Source organism: Cucumis melo, chromosome 1, assembly GCF_025177605.1.
Source record: "Cucumis melo cultivar AY chromosome 1, USDA_Cmelo_AY_1.0, whole genome shotgun sequence".
Lineage (NCBI taxonomy): Eukaryota > Viridiplantae > Streptophyta > Magnoliopsida > Cucurbitales > Cucurbitaceae > Cucumis > Cucumis melo.
Window position 1 is genome coordinate 29,988,725 of NC_066857.1, and position 18,103 is coordinate 30,006,827.

At 30.3% G+C, this 18,103-nt stretch overlaps 2 protein-coding genes across 2 annotated transcripts; one reads left to right on the forward strand and one right to left on the reverse strand.

Annotated features, from left to right (window-relative positions):
- The first annotated feature begins 2,844 nt into the window (after positions 1 to 2,844).
- LOC103492619 (auxin-induced protein AUX28-like) lies at positions 2,845 to 5,815 on the forward strand. The gene is made up of 5 exons (XM_008453048.2): positions 2,845 to 3,410; positions 3,536 to 3,714; positions 3,968 to 4,103; positions 4,197 to 4,258; positions 5,418 to 5,815. The coding sequence occupies exons 1-5, from the start codon at positions 3,133 to 3,135 to the stop codon at positions 5,453 to 5,455; spliced, it is 693 nt and encodes a 230-aa protein (XP_008451270.1). The 5' UTR covers positions 2,845 to 3,132; the 3' UTR covers positions 5,456 to 5,815.
- Positions 5,816 to 11,407: 5,592 nt separating this feature from the next.
- LOC103492620 (F-box/LRR-repeat protein 17) lies at positions 11,408 to 15,529 on the reverse strand. Its single transcript, XM_008453049.3, has 11 exons — positions 14,838 to 15,529; positions 14,238 to 14,339; positions 13,907 to 14,051; positions 13,640 to 13,824; positions 13,396 to 13,500; positions 13,038 to 13,135; positions 12,706 to 12,926; positions 12,562 to 12,628; positions 12,386 to 12,471; positions 12,139 to 12,237; positions 11,408 to 11,671 (listed from the first exon to the last, which is right to left on the reverse strand). Exons 1-11 carry the CDS (start codon positions 15,437 to 15,439, stop codon positions 11,606 to 11,608), a joined length of 1,776 nt encoding a protein of 591 aa, XP_008451271.1. The 5' UTR covers positions 15,440 to 15,529; the 3' UTR covers positions 11,408 to 11,605.
- Between the last annotated feature and the right edge of the window lie 2,574 nt (positions 15,530 to 18,103).

Consider the following 18,103-nt stretch of genomic DNA (forward strand, 5'->3'; position numbering starts at 1 on the left):
GGTTAGTGAAACTATTCAAAACTTCATCACATTCCAAAGATTTATTTAGAGGTTTACAATTATATATATTATTTGTTTTTTTTAAATATTTGTATATTTATAGAGGTAGCTTCTTTAAGTTACCATTAATTTTAAAAGTTTGAGTAGCAATGGAAAGTTCCTACTTGTTCTATAAAATATTATGTTAATATCATTATTGAACAAGACAACCCTAATTAACTTGAGCTGTTAGTATGTTTGTATTCTTCAATTCTAGGTAGATTATTGTTTCTCGACTTAATTTGACTCGACTCGACTCTCTCCCATAGAGTTCACAACCATTCAAAACCCAAATAAAGTACTTGATGGCTCTATTATGATTCACCAAATGTGTAAAATATGTTATTGTGTCTATGTTAATTAAGGATGCTTAAATTGATTTATTCTTTTATGTGTGTATATTTACACTAATATCACTTCAAGACGTAAGTAGGGTCTGAGTTATTAATTGTGAAGGAAAAATATTTTTTTAACCAAAGAAAAAATGAAAAGAAGAATCGGTAGATACACTCGGGGTTGACACATTCCCTTTGCACTCATATCTCAATAGGTGAAGAAGAATACTTAGATGCATCATAGATTGCATCTATTTTAGTGCATACTCCATCCCTTTGAACTCATTGTAAACTTGTTGAAAGCTATTTTTGTATTTGGTTTGTTGAGTTAGGGAATGGTTAATTACTATAATTTTTTTCCCTTCACTTAATGAAATTCTAAAGAGTACTATTTGATCCTTGTTTTTTTCTTTGATCATACTATTAGACTTAATTATTCTAAAATGATTCCTCTCTACAATTATTTTAAAAAGTTTATCTCTTAATGTTACATATAACTTTGAAGTCATATATATATATATATATATATATATTAGCTAAACTCTTAACAAAGATCGGAGTAAATGAACAATTTTATCTATCTCCTTTTGTTCTATAGAATGTTCATTTATATGACAATAGTGATGTTTAATGATCATATATTTGAACAATTTTTGGTGATCATAGTGATATTATTCTCCTTTTTTTTTTTTGTTCAATTGTTTCTAAAAAAATATGGTGTGCTACTTTTTCTTAAAAATATTGTTATATGTTTAAACTTTGTCAATACTTTAGTTACCATATAATAATTTAATCTATATATTTTCAAATTTAAAATAATTTTATCTCCACCCTATAAAACTCTGTCAAAATTATTTAGTTTTTCCATCCAAGTAAAAAATTCCATTAAATTATAAAATAAATTTCAAGATAAAAGAATTGAATTTTGTCAATGAAATTACAAAGACTAAATTGGTTTCAAAATTGAAAATATAGAGACCAAATAATCTTTAATTAGAAAACTTAATTACAAATATAATAAAATTTTACTTGAAATAGATTTGTAGTAATAATCACTGATAAATAACTATATAAATCTATCGTGATCTACCACCAACATAAAATTTTTCTATATTCGGTAAAAATCTTTAACAATTTTATAACTTAAAATAACTTCCTAGAAAAATAAAAAGAAAAAACTAAAAAGTTATATAATTATTTTTACGAATATTTTTAAATATAAAAAAATAAACAAAAATACTATAAAATATAATAAAATTTTAGATTCAAACGATGATAGATAACTACCGACAAATTTATTAATAAATTTTTATTAGTGTTTATAAGTGAGATCGATATATGCTAAAATTTTATTATATTTTATAAATAGTCGACGAATACAATTATACATGGGGGCGTATACAGTAGAAGGATCGTGCATCGTCTATGTCTGTCTCATTGATAAAATATAATCCAATAGAAAAATATACCATAAATTTATTAATTATTAATAGCTTTTAGATATTTATAGATCGAAAATGAAAATACTTTCCCAGAGCTGGTGATTTGTTTTTATTTAGTCTTTAAAAATTTATATCTATTCTTTATCTCATAGGTCGTTCATGATGTGATTATACTTATATTAAATAAATACTTATTTGTTTAACAGAATATAAACAAACAAAAGATAAAAATAAAATCTTAAAATAGAGGTTAGCTTAAGGCTAATTTACATCATTTCCTTTCTCTAAAATTTGAGGTGTTATAACAATTTAATATCTTCCAAAATAATATATCCTAAAAATTATTTACATATAATCCACTTTTACACATCAAATAGATGATGTATAAACAGTAATCCACTAATTTATCCACTAATGTATAAATGATGTATAAACACATCAAACCTAGTTTATGCATAAATAACGTTGTAAAAAATAGTAAAAACAATTATGATAATATTACTCTTGTTACTGCCTTTTTTAAATTGCAAAAATAGCAAATTTAATAACGGATTACTCTTTAATAGACGTATGATATATTTAATTACTTATCATATTTGTCATATTTGCAATATATAAAAAAGATGTGTTATGAGCTATTTTTTTTTTTTTTTTAATTTTGTTATTTCATACAATTTTTCTTATTTTAATAAGGATTCGCTTCCATAAAATATGTCAGAAAAATAAATTATAAAAGCTTTCTCAAAAGTAAAATCCCAAAACCTAATTTAAGAACCCAATTTTTTAAAAAAATAATAAGAGTAAATAGAAGTACAAGTACCAAAATTCTAGCTTGCTTATATCTTTTTTTTTTATATATATACTTACTAAATAACTAAAAATAAATTTAGAAAGAAAAAGAAAAAAAAGGAGTCAAAGGCAAGAGAAAGGCAGAGAAGACGGTGGATGGGTTTTTCTTTTTTATATTATTATTACTATTTCTTTCTTTCTATTATCCCTACTTTTTATAATGAAATGCGATAACATCACCCACCTGTCATTTGCCCACAATCAACCTCACTTCACCTCCCACGTGTCAAATTCTCACAAGTCCCCGACTCCAAAACCCCAATCCTTTTAAAAAAAAATAAAACAACCCACCTCACCCCCATGTAACTTTAGCACACAGCCCCCCTTCTCACCGGCGGGTTATTTTCATATTGTTTCCATTATTATAACCACATACAAAAACCCAACCATACAAAAAAAAGAAAAAAAGAGCTCTCCATCCTTTTGCAACGCTCATAATTCAAATAGAAGAGAGAAAAAAGAAGTTTATGGAGAAGAAGAAGATGGGATTTGAAGAGACGGAGCTCCGGCTAGGTCTACCCGGAAACAACAACGTCGGCAGTGGTGAATCGGGAGAGGTTGCTGCTAGGAAACGAGGCTTTGCTGAAACTGTCAGCAGTGAGACCATTTCCAAGGTTGATCTCAAGCTCAATCTTTCTTCCAAAGAAACCGTTGGTGTCGGTGGCGATGACGTTGTCGCCAATTCCAACCCTAGCAACAAAGACAAAGCTGTCCTCACCGCTGATCCAGCCAAACCCCCGGCTAAGTAAACTCAATTATGTCATTTGTTCAGTGTGGTCGTTACAACATGGGAAGGGTTATTCGAAGTTGGATAGTAATTATTATTTCGATCTCTTTGAATAATTTTATCGTGTGTTTGTGGATGTGTAGGGCACAAGTTGTGGGATGGCCACCCGTTCGATCGTTCCGAAAGAACAACATGTTGGCGTTCGTAAAAGTGAGCATGGATGGCGCGCCATATCTGCGTAAGGTGGACTTGAAGATGTACAAGAGCTATAAACAACTCTCTGATGCTCTTGCTGCCATGTTTGGTTCCTTCACCACCATTGGTAGGCTCATATAATTACGCAAAATTTTACGAGAATCAATCTAAAATGAAAATTATTTAATGAGTTTGTCATAAACAACCGTAGTTTTAGAATTTTCTTTCGTTCTTATTTCTCATACATATTTGAACGGTGAAAAACTATGAGTTACATTATAACAGCCTCATCAAACAATTATTTATTTATTTATTTATTTTGTTTATTCGTCACTTCTTTGGTGACTTTTTGAATTCGGGTTTTGTTTGTTTTATTTGAGGCAACTGTGGATCTCAAGAAATGAAGGATTTCATGAATGAAAGTAAGTTGATGGATCTTTTAAGTGGCTCTGATTATGTTCCAACTTATGAAGACAAAGATGGTGATTGGATGCTTGTTGGAGATGTTCCATGGGAGTAAGTTTTACTATATTTCATTTTGAAGCTATTAATTTTTAACAAATTCATCATAAACCAACCTTTTAATTCCTCAATTTCGACAAAATATAGGATGTTTGTTGAATCTTGCAAACGTGTACGTATCATGAAAGGAAAAGAGGCCATTGGACTTGGTATGTAATATTTTCTCATCTCCTAACCTTTTTCTTGTCTAAATTCTTCTCAATCTTAGAACAAGATTGTATACATATAGATTCTCATAATGTATCATTTTGTTTTTCAAATTATATAACTTGTGATTCAATTATGGATACTATATATAGGTAGTTACAAACCCAATGAATTTAGATGCATGAATAGTTTTCAGCTATTTCTTTTTAAAAAATAAACAATAAGGTAGTTGTGAGAATAGAAAACTGCCATTGAACTACCCACTAGTCTTTTAAAAAAATGGTTAGGAAGTAGATTTTTCTTTCTTTCTTTTTTTGTTTTTTTGGTTATTTTTTTATCATCACTTGTGAGCTAAAATTATAGAAAATGATATAGATCTTATGGAATAATGTTATAATATAAAAATGAGCGTTTGAATCTAAAAAGCATAAGTGATAAGTTTGGGTATGTTAAATTACCATTTTAGGTCGTTTTATAGCTTGTGTTTATTATAATTTGATTAAGTCATCTAAACTATATCAGTATTTGGATCTTTATTAACTTTTAGTGTGACATTGGAAACAAAAAAGAGTTTGTAACAAAGTCATCAACTCCAAGTACATTGTTTGTGTACGACCCACACCAATTTTCCATCCCTATACTTCCTCTCTAGGATCTGACTACATATATATATATATATATATTATCTCTCATATAGAGTTATTAGCGACAATGTTAACATTTGATACAATGAAGATTTTTGTTGAGGGATTTATTTGACTAAATTGTCAAGGTAGATATATCTTAGAAGCTTAGAAAATCGGCGTTAGTTGTTTGAACAGAAAATAGATTTCTATCAACACACGTTAAAATGCATGGTCAGAAGCTCTACCGATGGACTCATGCCCATCTGGTCTGCCAACATAAAAAAAAGTCGTTGGTATTCATTTTGTCCATGCATTACTTAAGCTTTATCAACATATTTTTACAATTGATAAAGACAAAAATTCTTTTAGTTATATATTAGAAACTTTCAAATGGAAGGAGATTGATACACAAGTAAAACCTATATAACTAAACATATATATTTAATCTTTAGGGTAAATTCAATCTTCTTGGTATAATCACTTTTAAAAAAATATTTATGTGATATGTATTTATATTCTAAATGATTCATTTCAGCACCGAGAGCTATGGAGAAATGCAAGAATAGAAGCTGAGCGATAAAAGCCAAAGTCATCTTCGCAGACCTTGTAACTTCTCTCGATTCGATTTAGAGTTTTGACTTATCTTGATTATTGAAGCATCAATAATCTTGAAAAGGTTTAGATTCAGATAAAAAGATTTGAGAAAAGAATGCAAGTTGTTTGTTTGGGTGTTACATATGTATCATCGTTATTAAGTTGTAATATTGTTCAATACGAAGATGTAAAAGTGGGTAGTTTAATATTTGTCATACCATATACTTGTTTGTTTAAGTTCCAAGACATGGCTTTATTTGTCTAACAACCTTTGTTTTAAGTATGGATGGATTTGGGTTTAAATAATATAAACTCCCATGTTTGCTTGTAGTTATTAAATATATCTTATATTATTTGTTCTTTACTTTTTTTATTAATTTATATAATAATTTTTCAATGATTGATTCTTGAAATTTCTTCTTACATATGATATTATATATATATAAATAAAGTAACTTCAATGGTTGATATATAAAATAGAGTGAGAGGGCCAATAATTAAATGGAAATGTTCCATATGGATGTAGCAATGGCATGTTGAGTATAGGGAACAAGATCATGTGGATGGTTGAAGAAGGCATTTATGTGGATATGACCCATTTATGTTTTGAGTTTGTTGTTTATGTTATAGAGTGAAATATGTCTCTATTTTTATGCCTAATAATGCAAAGCCTAGGCTTTTAAATGTTTGTTAAATAACACTATTTCATCTACTCACAAAAAAAAAAAAAAAAAAAAACCAAACCCTCAAACTTTGTGTATTAATCATACTTTTTAATTTTATGTGTGTCCCTCCTTTGTCTCTCATCCACATGTGGATTGTGACTATGTATGTTCGTGAACTATTAATTATGTGTGTCGCGTGTGTCCGTCTTTCAAATGTCTTTGCATGTGTGAATTTTTTTTTTTTTTTTAATTTAGTTTTGATTGATGTGAATCATAGATCGTTATTATTTTTCAATAATTTCATCGTTTCAATATTCAATATTTTAAAATTTTTGAACTCTTTCTTTATAGTTTTTTAAGTTTCATATTATAGAATTTTGAATGTCTTTATGTGATATTTAAAAAGATAATGATTATATATCAAAAAATCATTTTATTATTTAAAAGAAAAAAATTAAAATTTGATTTATAGTATAGATATAATGCATGCTTAGAAAATTGAAAATTTGCCCAACATTACTTAAAAATGATATTTTTCTTTGGAATTGATTTGTTGTTTTTAAAAATTGACACCCACTAAAAATATTATTGCCACCAGGAACAAGATAATCTATAAAAATAAAATAAAAACTTGTTATATGCTCACTCATAAATTTTTCACTTGAAATAGGATTCATCAATAGTATATGGAGAAATGTGAGATATGGAGAAATTTTTTTTATGTCAATTAATGTCCTTCCTTTAATTGTTAATTAAACCACTCAAATCAACTCTTAAAAGCTACCACTAAGAACATAAAAATTTATCGTTTTAATTAGCTTTAGAAAATGATGGATGGATAAGCACATTTTAATTCTTCCTCCACTCTTTCCCTCTAACAAGTTCTTCGTCTTTTGTGTATGATGGACACATAGCAGAATATTAAAGAATTTCATTATACCTCAAAGAGTTTCAAGTAATATTATGCACACTTTTTTTACTCATATTTACAAATATTTGTGAAAGAAAATTTGGTTCCCAATTCCTTGTCGAATTGCAAATAAGTTTTTTAAAGAATAGATTTCACTTTGAGTTCTGCAGTAATTATGCATATTTTAAGAAATTATCATTAATTAGTTTAATTTTAAAACATCCATCAAAGACGAAAAAGAAAGTAATCTCAAGAGCATGTACTAATCCCTCCAATGTATTTACAAGTTTTTCTTGTTCTTTCATTGCTACAATTATAATAAACAATATGATTTTTTAATCTATACATTTTAGGTTTGAATCCTATTTTGACCTTTAAATTGTGTATCTTATTCTATTTTGGCCTATAAACTAAAAACATTTTGTTTTCGTCCCCAAACATTAAAAGAAAGGCTTACTTTGGTCCCTACCGTTAAAATTTCATTAACTGATACGACTTTTATATTTAAATGATTAAACTATTGGTAAATAACTAAGAAATCTTGTCAATACAAAAACATAATCAACACATTTATCAAATAAAGACAAAATTAAATTTTGTTTATTTTTCTCCAAAACTCAAATTTTCACATCCTTTGCAGTTCCCACCCTTCACTATTTTTATATTTTTTAAAAAAATTGAAATTTTGAAGCAAATAAAAAAGAAGATTAAGTAGAATAAAATAAAATTGACATATTGGTGCTAACGTTCATGGCAAGGTAAAATAAATTGAAAAAAATTAAAATAATTAAATACAACTCGTGTGTATAAAATAAAATATTACGAAATTGCAGTTAAATATTTCCACATTAAAATGCTCATGTATTAAAAAATAAAAAGAAAGAAAATATCATAATGATAACAAAATATCTCAGACTTGAGGCAAAATTTTGTATATGGACAAAATTGCACCTAACACGAGTTGAGATCCAAGTGAAGTAAATGTCAATATGCTAAAATTATGATGATCAAAATCTTGAAGGCAAAGTAACTTTTTAGTTTTCCTATAAAATATTAATTTATCCTTTGACCTTTAATTGAAAATTAAAATTCTTAAATTTTAAGAGTGATTATCTTACATGGGATTCTAGTATATATAAAAGAGAAAATTAAAACTTTCAAAAGATAAAATGATGTTCTCTGTTAATTGTAATTAATATTTTAAAATCCTTCAAATCCCTTGATTTTCTAAACGATATTTTGAGTATGGATTCTCTAATCATCTCAAGTCTTTCTTTCAACTGTTGGGACATTTTTTTTTCATTTTTAAATATAGTAAAATTAATTAAAATATTTATAAAAAAATACGTAAAATTTCAAACCTGTCACCATAAAAATATTGATAGTCTTCTATATTTTCTATCTATAATATTAATACTATTGATGTCTATAATTGATAAAACAAAATATTTCGTAAATATTTTCAACAATTTTATGATTTATAAAATAAATTTTTTTTTGAATACTATTAGAAAATTAATGTATTTTTATGTTAAAAATATTATTTTCGGAAATAATTAAGAATGAAAAGGATAAGAAAAGTGAAATTAGATTGCCATATGTCTGAAAATTCATTAAATTATTGTACCAATATTTTTTGTTTTTGTTTTGATTTTATGTCTCTAGTAACCAATGGTTTTTGATTACTGAATGCTTTTTCATTTATGTATGAAGAAAAAAAAAAAGAGGCAAGTTATTTGGCATATTGGCCGATATATGTATAGCTATAGCCTTTGTATAAGATAGTGAAATTTTTTTAGTTATATAAAGTTCTGGAAGAAACTTTCAAAATGTAACACATCCAACTGATCCATATCCATAATTTTGGAACACAATGTGTTTGGGAACGGAGATGTGTGTGGCTTAAACTCCTTATAACTTAAATATTTAAATGAATTTACTTTTAAATTTCAATTAGCATCCTCAATCTTTACTCTCTCTTTTTCTTTTTTCTTTCTTCCCAATTCCAATATAAAGTAATCATTCATTTCATACAACTCTTCCAAGACATTTTGAGAAGGTGTTTTGAAGAAAACGTTCCAAGTAATAGCTCACACTGAAGCAACGCGTTGCGAGGAAAGAAAGTTGTGATCGAGATAAAGTAGGCGCTTTGAGGTTCCACACATTTTAATAACAGGTGAGGAAATGCCTAATTTTGATTTGGCAATTGTTTACGTGTAAGGTTAAGATTTAGAATGGTTATAGAAATATTAAGCTTACACGTGTAGTACTTAAGCAAGTGCTGACAAGCTTACAAGAGTTTAAGGATGACTAATCCAACTTAGAATTAGTATAATTAGGAGAAGAGGCAAAAGAAAAATGGGTGTTACTCTGATATTTTGTTAAGAAAAGACTAAGTGTGGTGCAATCGATGTGTTATTAGGCGAGAAAGACTAGGCATTCTGAAGAAGGAAATTAGTATAGTGAGTAATTTTTCTAAAGTTGAATTGTTTTTAAAAAGCTTTCCTTCTAAAGTTTCATATTATATTGTAATGTTGTATTTCATGTTAATGTTGACAAGAAATATGTTTTACAAAGAAAGTTTTTGCATTATGTTTCAATCTAAAGCTTTATATTTGAAGATTGTATGCTATGTTTGTGCGTAAGCTATTGGTCTTATTCTTATCAATGAGCTATCTATTATGTGCACGTAATGAGTAAAGACAACCATATAGAAAAGGAATGAATGGTAGAATGAAGCTGACCATGTGTAAAAGAAGCATATTGAGCTTAGCAACCTAAACAACGAGAAATGAACCAGGAAATTCTCCCAGAGATGTTGATGAAAAGGGCATCACAATAGTCTATGTGTGGGAATTGTTCATGTTCTTGGCAAAAAGAATATGAAAAATTAATGTATGTTTTGTAATTTATTGATTGAGGTGTTGAAACTTGTTTTAAGAAAGTGGTTTTACGTATTGTATGTCCCAAAAGGTTTTTCAAGACACATCACTCACTAAGTTTTCTTTCCCCCAAGTAATCAAACGTTAAGGCCAAGGTGGAAAAGGGGGGCAAGTTGCTACACATTAGGATGAGCAAGTCAGACATTCTAAGCAAAGTTTGTGAAATTGCACTAATCTTGTTTTTAGTTTGTTGTAGAGATGCATGTAAATTGTAATTAGCATATGTGTGGTTAAGCAATAAAGAGAAGTTGTTCTGTGAATATATTTCTTAGCGCCTAATGTTTAAGTTTCAAGTTTGTGTTAAGTTGTTTGAGACGAAATTAGACGATTAAGCTAAAGTTAAAGACTTAAGTTGAGCATTTTAATGTTTCTTTTGAAACGTCTGGATTACTCAAGTCGAGTTCGCGAGAATCAAGATGCATGTGGGACAAGACGTGCCATCTAGCATATTTAAATAGCTTCCAAATTTAAAGCCCTCCAACCCACCTTTTGGGAATCCATGAAAAGGAGTAGAGAAGTACTCAAATATATATATTGGACCCCAACAATCAAGTCATTGTACAAACTGTGTAATAAGAAGAAATCAACCGTACCTAAATTGGCATCTTCGAGAGATTTAGAAATTGGTAATGAAGAGAAAAAGGTAAGCTCGAAGTAGGTAGTCCGGATAAAAGACTTCTTGATCCAAATGTTGTGTTAATTGATTCAAGAGTCAAATCAATACCCTAAAACACTTCTTACTTTATTTGCTTTCTTAGAATTAATTTAGCTTATTTTGCATCGCCTAAATAAGATTGGAGCAGCGATCTTTGGTCGAATTAATAACTCAATTCCCAAATAACAATACTCAACCTTAGTCATTTTAAACTATATTATAGTTCGAGTTTCAAATACATCCTATCATTCTAAATACCTAATCTAACAATCTTCCCTCATAATAAACAAATGCATATCAAATGTATTCACTGGTCCTTCATTGAATTGAGGCATTGGTTAGTGGGTAGTTTCCGCGATGGCTTTCTTATGTGCATCAATTAAATCAATCATGAAGCTCAGAGCCTCACCAGTTGAGGAATCATCATAGTTTCAAAGAACTCGGTCAAAAGATAACTCTCGATCCCAAGAAGTTATTTGAGACTAAATATTGACCCGTTTGAATTAACTTTTTAACATTTAAAAATACTGGTTTGAATACTTAATAAGTCATTCCAAATACACCCTAAATATGGTCAATAATTTTATACCATTGCCATCCAATAATTTGGAGAAATCACCAAGTGAAGGCAATCTAGGATAATAAATCCTCCAAGTCCTGTACTAAATTCACTTTTAGAACACGAGGAATCTCTCAAATAATAAGATTATAAATAATTATTATTCTTTATTTGAAAAAAAAAATGAACTTATAAACCTTAAAAAAAATGAAAAATATGGTTTTAGGGAAGTGGCAATGTTACGTAGCGAAATGTTTATACAGGCGAGGCACTCTGCCTCTAATAAAAACCCCAAATGGGGTTGGCAGATGCACTCTGCCTTCACTGGCTAATTCACAATGCTCAAATATAATCCGTGTACACCCTGAAGAGAAAACCAATCACAACTTCTAAATCGTCTATGACACAAGAATCTTACACTGATGGCTTCCGACCTTTCTTCGTTTCGTATAATTATCAGATGACTGCCAACACGAAAGAGAAAACAGGATCTCTGTTAAATTACTACTTAATTCAAAAACTACAGGCTTGTGTATATTTGATCATTTGTGTGTGTACATCCACGTCATGCGTAGGTTTGGATATTAATTGGATTCATGAAGCCAAACATGTGAATTGATCAATTGATAAAGAAATTATATCACATGACTTTGAACATAGGACTTCTTTTATGTAAAGATATTGGATTAATATGAGAGGTGGAGAATTGAACCTCTGATCTCGAGGTTAGCATTACGTTAATTGAGCAACTCATTTTGGCTAGAAAATAGGACTTCTTATGATAATACAGTATGAAAATACTAATAAACTTGTTAATTACCATTAACACACAGTTTAAGCAGAACGTGAAGGTATGAATATTATTATGTGTCTTAAGAACCACCTTTGTGTTTAGACCGCTATACACAAATAACGAGAAGTTCTGGCTTACCAGTGAATTAACAAGAGGTGGAACTCTAATACGTTTTGAGCCATCTGCCAAGCGTTTGCATGATAGTAGGTTCTCCTCTGGTGCAGCAGCCTTATTAAGCTGAAATTGACAAAAGAAATCCATATTTACATCGGAATTCAAATCCTCATTTGAGCCATCTACCATGTACATGGACTGTTTCCACTCTTCTAGATAACTAATCCTCAAATTGAATAGGAGATCAATGTCGAGTAATTGATTTGTGTACCTGAGTTCGAATAGCTCCAACCAATAACTCCTCACAATCTGATGCGTGCACATTTCGTAAGCCAGGGCACTGAAGTAGCAACCTCTCTGGGAGCAGGCGTATATTCAATCATAAGATGTATGGATTATAGACAGTGTCAAGAAGACTCAGTTAAGAGGTAAGAAAAAATAAATCACCTGGATGCAAATTTTTGCAAGAGTTCAGGTTGAGATCATCTAGTTGTGGGCAGTTAAGATATAGTGCCTGCATGTGAAGAACAGAATAAGAATGGAGAAAATAATGGCGTATAGATTTGATAGCTAATGGCTAGAGAGTCTCACATCTAAACCAGAACATCCCCATAAACTCAGCTTTTTCAGGTTGTTGTGTTTAATGATCAGCTTTTGGTAAATAAGGTGAAACTTAGAGTTCGGTGGCGGTTTTGATAACTTGTGATCATCAGTATCAGATGTAGAATCTGTAGCATTAGGGTCGCAAATAGTCATCCCACAATCCATGAGTTCAAGAAGTGGCAATTCAGCCGTCGCAAATTGTATGCCACCTGAAGAGCAGTATGCAACTTCATCAGTAATTGTAAACCGAGAGCAGCATACTAAAAAGTTTATACAAAGAAGAAATTACACAATAGTCGGGTATAAAGATGAGTAATTACTTGAAGTGATATTAGGACAGAGGGCAAGGAGAAGTCTAGACAATGAATCTGGGAAAACATTGCAGATCATTCCTATGCCACTGTCACTGATGCTAGACCTGGAATCCAAATCAATGGTCGGTTCAGATGATCTCTTTATACTAATTATGGCATCAGAATCATAGAGATTTTACTTTTAAGTAAGCATTTACAAGAAAGAGATGATAAGTTCTCCAGCAATTCATTGCAAGATCAGTTATATCATTCATTCAAGCATGTGACCCTTGACAGACATTGACTCCTTGCACCAATCTATTCAGCATTTCCTAGACTAATCTCAAAATTACAAAGGTGTGAGATTAGTAAAAGAAATAGATACCCGCTAAGATCAATCAACTCCAAGTTTGGATAGCTTGAAGCAATAGAAGCAACTGACGCATCGGTGATGTCAGCTCCAAGAACAAGTGAAAGCATCCGCAATCCCCTGATCAGTGTATAAACAAAAGAAAAATGGACAATAAATATTTATGAAAACGAAGGGTCTACCTGAACGTTCAAGAAAGAATGAAAGTTAACTCAGCACAAGCTCATTGCAATACTAAATTAGTACTAGTAGCACAAACCTCAATTGTGCAGCTGTGAGTGCTAGTACTACAGCATGAGAAAGACGGAAAGATGAAATATGTATGTTTTGTAATCTTGGGCAACCCCTTCCCATGCCATCAACCATTGCAACAAGATCAGTGCTATCGTTTTCTTGACGGGAAAACTCCAATGAAATCTCCTTTAAATTGGGGCAATTGAAAGCCTGTCAAAATAGCAGATGAATGAGCAAACTTACTTTTCCAACAGAGGTAATTATTATAAGAGATACAAGGACGAGATATAACCATCTTAGAGAGCGAGCAAAGATCAGAAAGCCAAAGTGTGCCAAGACTTGATGAACAGAGGGAAAAACTCCCCAAACTAGAACAACCTTCCATCTTAAAACTCTTAAGACAGCGTTTATCAGCAACAAATCGACCAAGTTCACCACTGTGCATCAAAAATAAAATGAAATGGCCAAACATCAGTCATTGGAACACATTTTCTGTTATGAACTTCAGCTGTCATTCTTCTCAACATAACACTTTTACATGGTCAATTATATTCACAGATCAACAAAAAGAACAAATAAAATAAATCAGTACAACACAAGGTAAGACATGGATATTGAATTACCCTGTGATGCGATTTATCGATGATTGAGACTTGGTGATCTCCAGAACTTCAAGATTAGGACACGAGAACGCAATGCAAGCCAACATCATCGAATCCAAGTCACTGCTACATCAAGAAACACACATGTTAAAACAATCAGACCTTCCAGCTCCACTACTTATAGTAATCGTTAATATCGATCACTAGAATTCCATGTGAATCATATTTTTAGGAATAAACAGAACTCATAGGTAAAACAAATAATTACGAGCTAACTAGCAAGTCGGTAGTTACAAGCTAAATTTAGGGGGAAATTGTTGAACAAGAACAACAAAGTCAACCCCATCGTAAGACAGAGGATAAAGTTGATCAGAATCTGAAGTCATCAACCACAAATGGTTTTACCACGGTATAAAAAGATCGGGTCCTCACTTCCCTCATTTCATCACAGATCAAAGCTCAAATCGTTTCATCTAACTAATTTATGCCACATTTAGTTCAACAACATCCGGATCCAGTTCATTACTCGCATTTCAATTAAAGTCATTCTCACATTAACTCATCAGAACCAGATCTTCAACTAAAACAATAGATCTAAACCGTCCGATCAAAAACCCTAACCTTTCCAATCTAAGCGAGAGTGTCACAAGTCCAGAACACTTCTGCAGCAACGAACCAACAAATCCAACCTGAGCCCTAGACGGAACTCTCAATCTCAACAACTCCGCCGCTCTCCAAATCTTCCTCGTCGTCTCTCTCCACCCCTTACAAACCCTCGCCGCCGCTAAAATCCCAGTCGGCGGCAGCCTCCTCAAAACCTCCCAAAGACAAGTAGCCGGCAAACGTCCAGAGGAGTCCGGATCGATATCAGGGTAACCAAACACCGGATCGGCCTCATCAATATCGTCAAGATCAGAGTGAAAGCCGCTACGGAGATCGTCCGCCTCGTCAAATGAGAGAGCGCGACGGAGGTGAGAGTGAGAGGCCGGGTCAATAGTAGAACCGCGAGCGGAATTGGTAGAATCGGTGGTGGGAGTAGAAGTGATAGCGGTGACGGCGGTGGTAGTGGAGGTAGTGGAAGAATTGAGGTTACAGACATGGCCTTTCTTGGGGAGGCCACATCGGCCACAGTTGTAGCTACCACGCTTCTTGCCGCGTTTGAGTTCGGAGTTGGAGACGGTGGAGGCGGCGGCGGAGGATTGAGGGTGGTGGAAGCGATCCATGGCGGCGGCGGATGAGATTAGGAGAGAAGAATGAGAAGTAAAGGGTTAAAGGGATAAAAGAGAGGAAAGACGCGGGAGAAAGGGTTGGATTTCGCGCGTTTATTTTAAAAGATTTTGGGGAAAAATAGAATTTATAGGTGGAGCGTATTCTAGTTGAAATTACTTAATTACCCATTTCCGTTGATTTCGATGAGTTGGAATTTTGTGAAATAAAAAAAAAAACATTGACAACATGAATTGGATTCTTCTTTCTTTCTTTATTTTAATACTTTTCTATTCCCTAAAATCTATCCGTTACTATTTTCTTTTCTTTTCTTTTCTTTCTTTTTTTTTAATGTAAAACATAAAAATGATTAATATTTAAAAACATAATATTTAGTTTAAATTTTATTTTTTTCAATTGTAAATTGAGTTATAGATATTTATTACAAATTTTATTTTCTCTTTATTTCTTTTTTTTTTTTTTTTACTCTTTGTTTTTCGGTTTTAGTTTATAAATTATGAGGTTTCTTTTGTTTTCCATTCTTCAAACTTCTTTAAATGTGTGTATTTAGTTTTTTGTGTTAGAAAATAATGGTTATTTTGGTCTATATATACATAATACATATATAATTTACACTTGATTGTGGGGTAATTTATGGGACTTTAATGCATACTCATGTTAGTATATTAATGTGTGTGTATTTCAAAATATAGCATTTATTGGTTTAAGAGAAATAAAGGTTAAGGATGGAAATAATTTTTGATGTACATCAACAAAATTTAATGAATTTCAACTTTTAAGGACTAAAATTGGTCTTTTAATTAATTTTTATTAATTATTCTAAAGGAAAAAGTTATAAATAAGTTTAAAAATTTTAGGTCAAAATAAAAAAAATGATAAAAAGTTCAAACTTACATTTTTCTAACGTTTTCATCCTTTTAAAACTTAAATTTGACTGATTTATTTAATTTGATATCTTGATTAGGTTAGGTTCTACATGTCTTAAAACTATATTAGAATAGGAAAATATGTATGATCAATCGATAATGTTTATTGTTATGGTAACTATTTCGCACTACTAAATAAATTGACTATTTTAATTATGAAAGTTTAGCGATTCCATTCGAATCATCGTAGGTTTAGCGATCAAATAAAGTTTTTGTGTATAAAAAATGTAACAAAAGTAGAACATTAGAGACATTATTTAGTTCTGTCCCTAAATACCATTTTTTTGTCTATCCAGTCTTATCTAAGTCCTTTTTTCAAAGTTAGTTTAAAAATTTTATGGTAGTTTGCATCATTTTAATTAGTTTAAACATTTTTAGCAGTTTTTTTATCCATTTAATTTGGTAGTTAGATTCGAACATTTTCTTTTTGTTTTTAACCTATAATCTTTTAATTAACCGAGTAATATTGATCAAATAGTGACTAATACTATATATAATACATATGTACATACCGTATATATATGTACATATTTGGGTATCATTCAAATATTTTATGAAATGAGTTTTCATCTGATTTGTTAGTTGAGTTCAGTGCAAGTTTTTATAAATAAGTTGATATAAGTCAAAAGTAAAGAGGGGAATATATATATTGCATCTTTAATTTGTGTGTGGGAATAGAATTTGAAGTGGAATCCTATGTTCAAAAGACCATATGTGTATCTATGTATATATATATATATATATGTTTATATATGGAAAGTAAACCATGCTGTCATTAAAATGAGCAAGTGTATTAAACAAATAACCATGCAATGAAGAAAAATGAAAAAGTAGTTTTGAGGCATTAAAAAAAGGTGGTTAGCTAGGCATAGTTAAAACCATATAATCTTGTAGTAGTTGGAAGAATTTGACAAATTATTTGTGCTCCTTTAAGTCAATTGAAGAGTGTGATTTTTTATTTTATTTTACTTATGATTTCTTTTCCTAAAATAAGCTAAAATATGGATCAAATATTTTAGGTTAGGTTCATGGTCCTTTCATCTATAATCTAATAGTTTTTGTTTTTATGAAGGAAATAATATTTGAGACTAGAAATAGAAAAATATTCTAAAAAAATTAATTAAAAATAAATAGGATAATTTGAAGATTTAAAATAAAGTAAATAAAAAAAACACGTGACGCATTAAACACTGAAATATAAATAAATAAATAAATAAAGCAAAAACAACAAGTGACCCATTGGACACTAAAATATACTAAACAAGTCAAAAAAAAATTGAGGTAACAAGACGCTATTAGAACGTCAAAAATGCTAAGAAACATTAAGGCTTCAAACATTGAAAACATTAGATTGAAAGGGTTTGAAAAAGTAGGACAATGTTGAAAAATGTTTGCTCGAGCATCTTGATATTGTGATATCTTTTACTATATATATACATTCCCTATTTCATCTTACTTTAGGAGAAGTTTTTTAGAGCTGAAAAAACACTCATATTTTGATCTATACACATTCTCCAGAGTTTCAGGAGACTTTTGAAAACAATGAAAAATATTCAAAGCTCGTGAATATGGAGACTATAGCAAGAGCAAGAATTGACACGTGACAAATGATTTTCTTATCTTCCCTTTTTATTATAGGTTTTGTTTTCAGCTTATTCTTTCACGAATTTAAATTTTGTATATCAGTGAGGATAATGGGCTAAACAAACTCTTTGTTTTATGACTTGATTTAGT

Bases quoted from the DNA above. Each gene is read 5' to 3' on its own strand.
- LOC103492619 (XM_008453048.2), top strand. From the start codon at position 3,133: ATGGAGAAGAAGAAGATGGGATTTGAAGAGACGGAGCTCCGGCTAGGT. The intron at 3,411-3,535 runs GTAAACTCAATT...GTGGATGTGTAG, and splicing joins CCAGCCAAACCCCCGGCTAA to GGCACAAGTTGTGGGATGGC. The intron at 4,104-4,196 runs GTAAGTTTTACT...GACAAAATATAG, and splicing joins GTTGGAGATGTTCCATGGGA to GATGTTTGTTGAATCTTGCA.
- LOC103492620 (XM_008453049.3), bottom strand. From the start codon at position 15,439: ATGGATCGCTTCCACCACCCTCAATCCTCCGCCGCCGCCTCCACCGTC. The intron at 14,052-14,237 runs GTAATTCAATAT...TTTGATGCACAG, and splicing joins TCGATAAATCGCATCACAGG to TGGTGAACTTGGTCGATTTG. The intron at 11,672-12,138 runs GTAAGCCAGAAC...TCGTGTTGGCAG, and splicing joins CACCTCTTGTTAATTCACTG to TCATCTGATAATTATACGAA.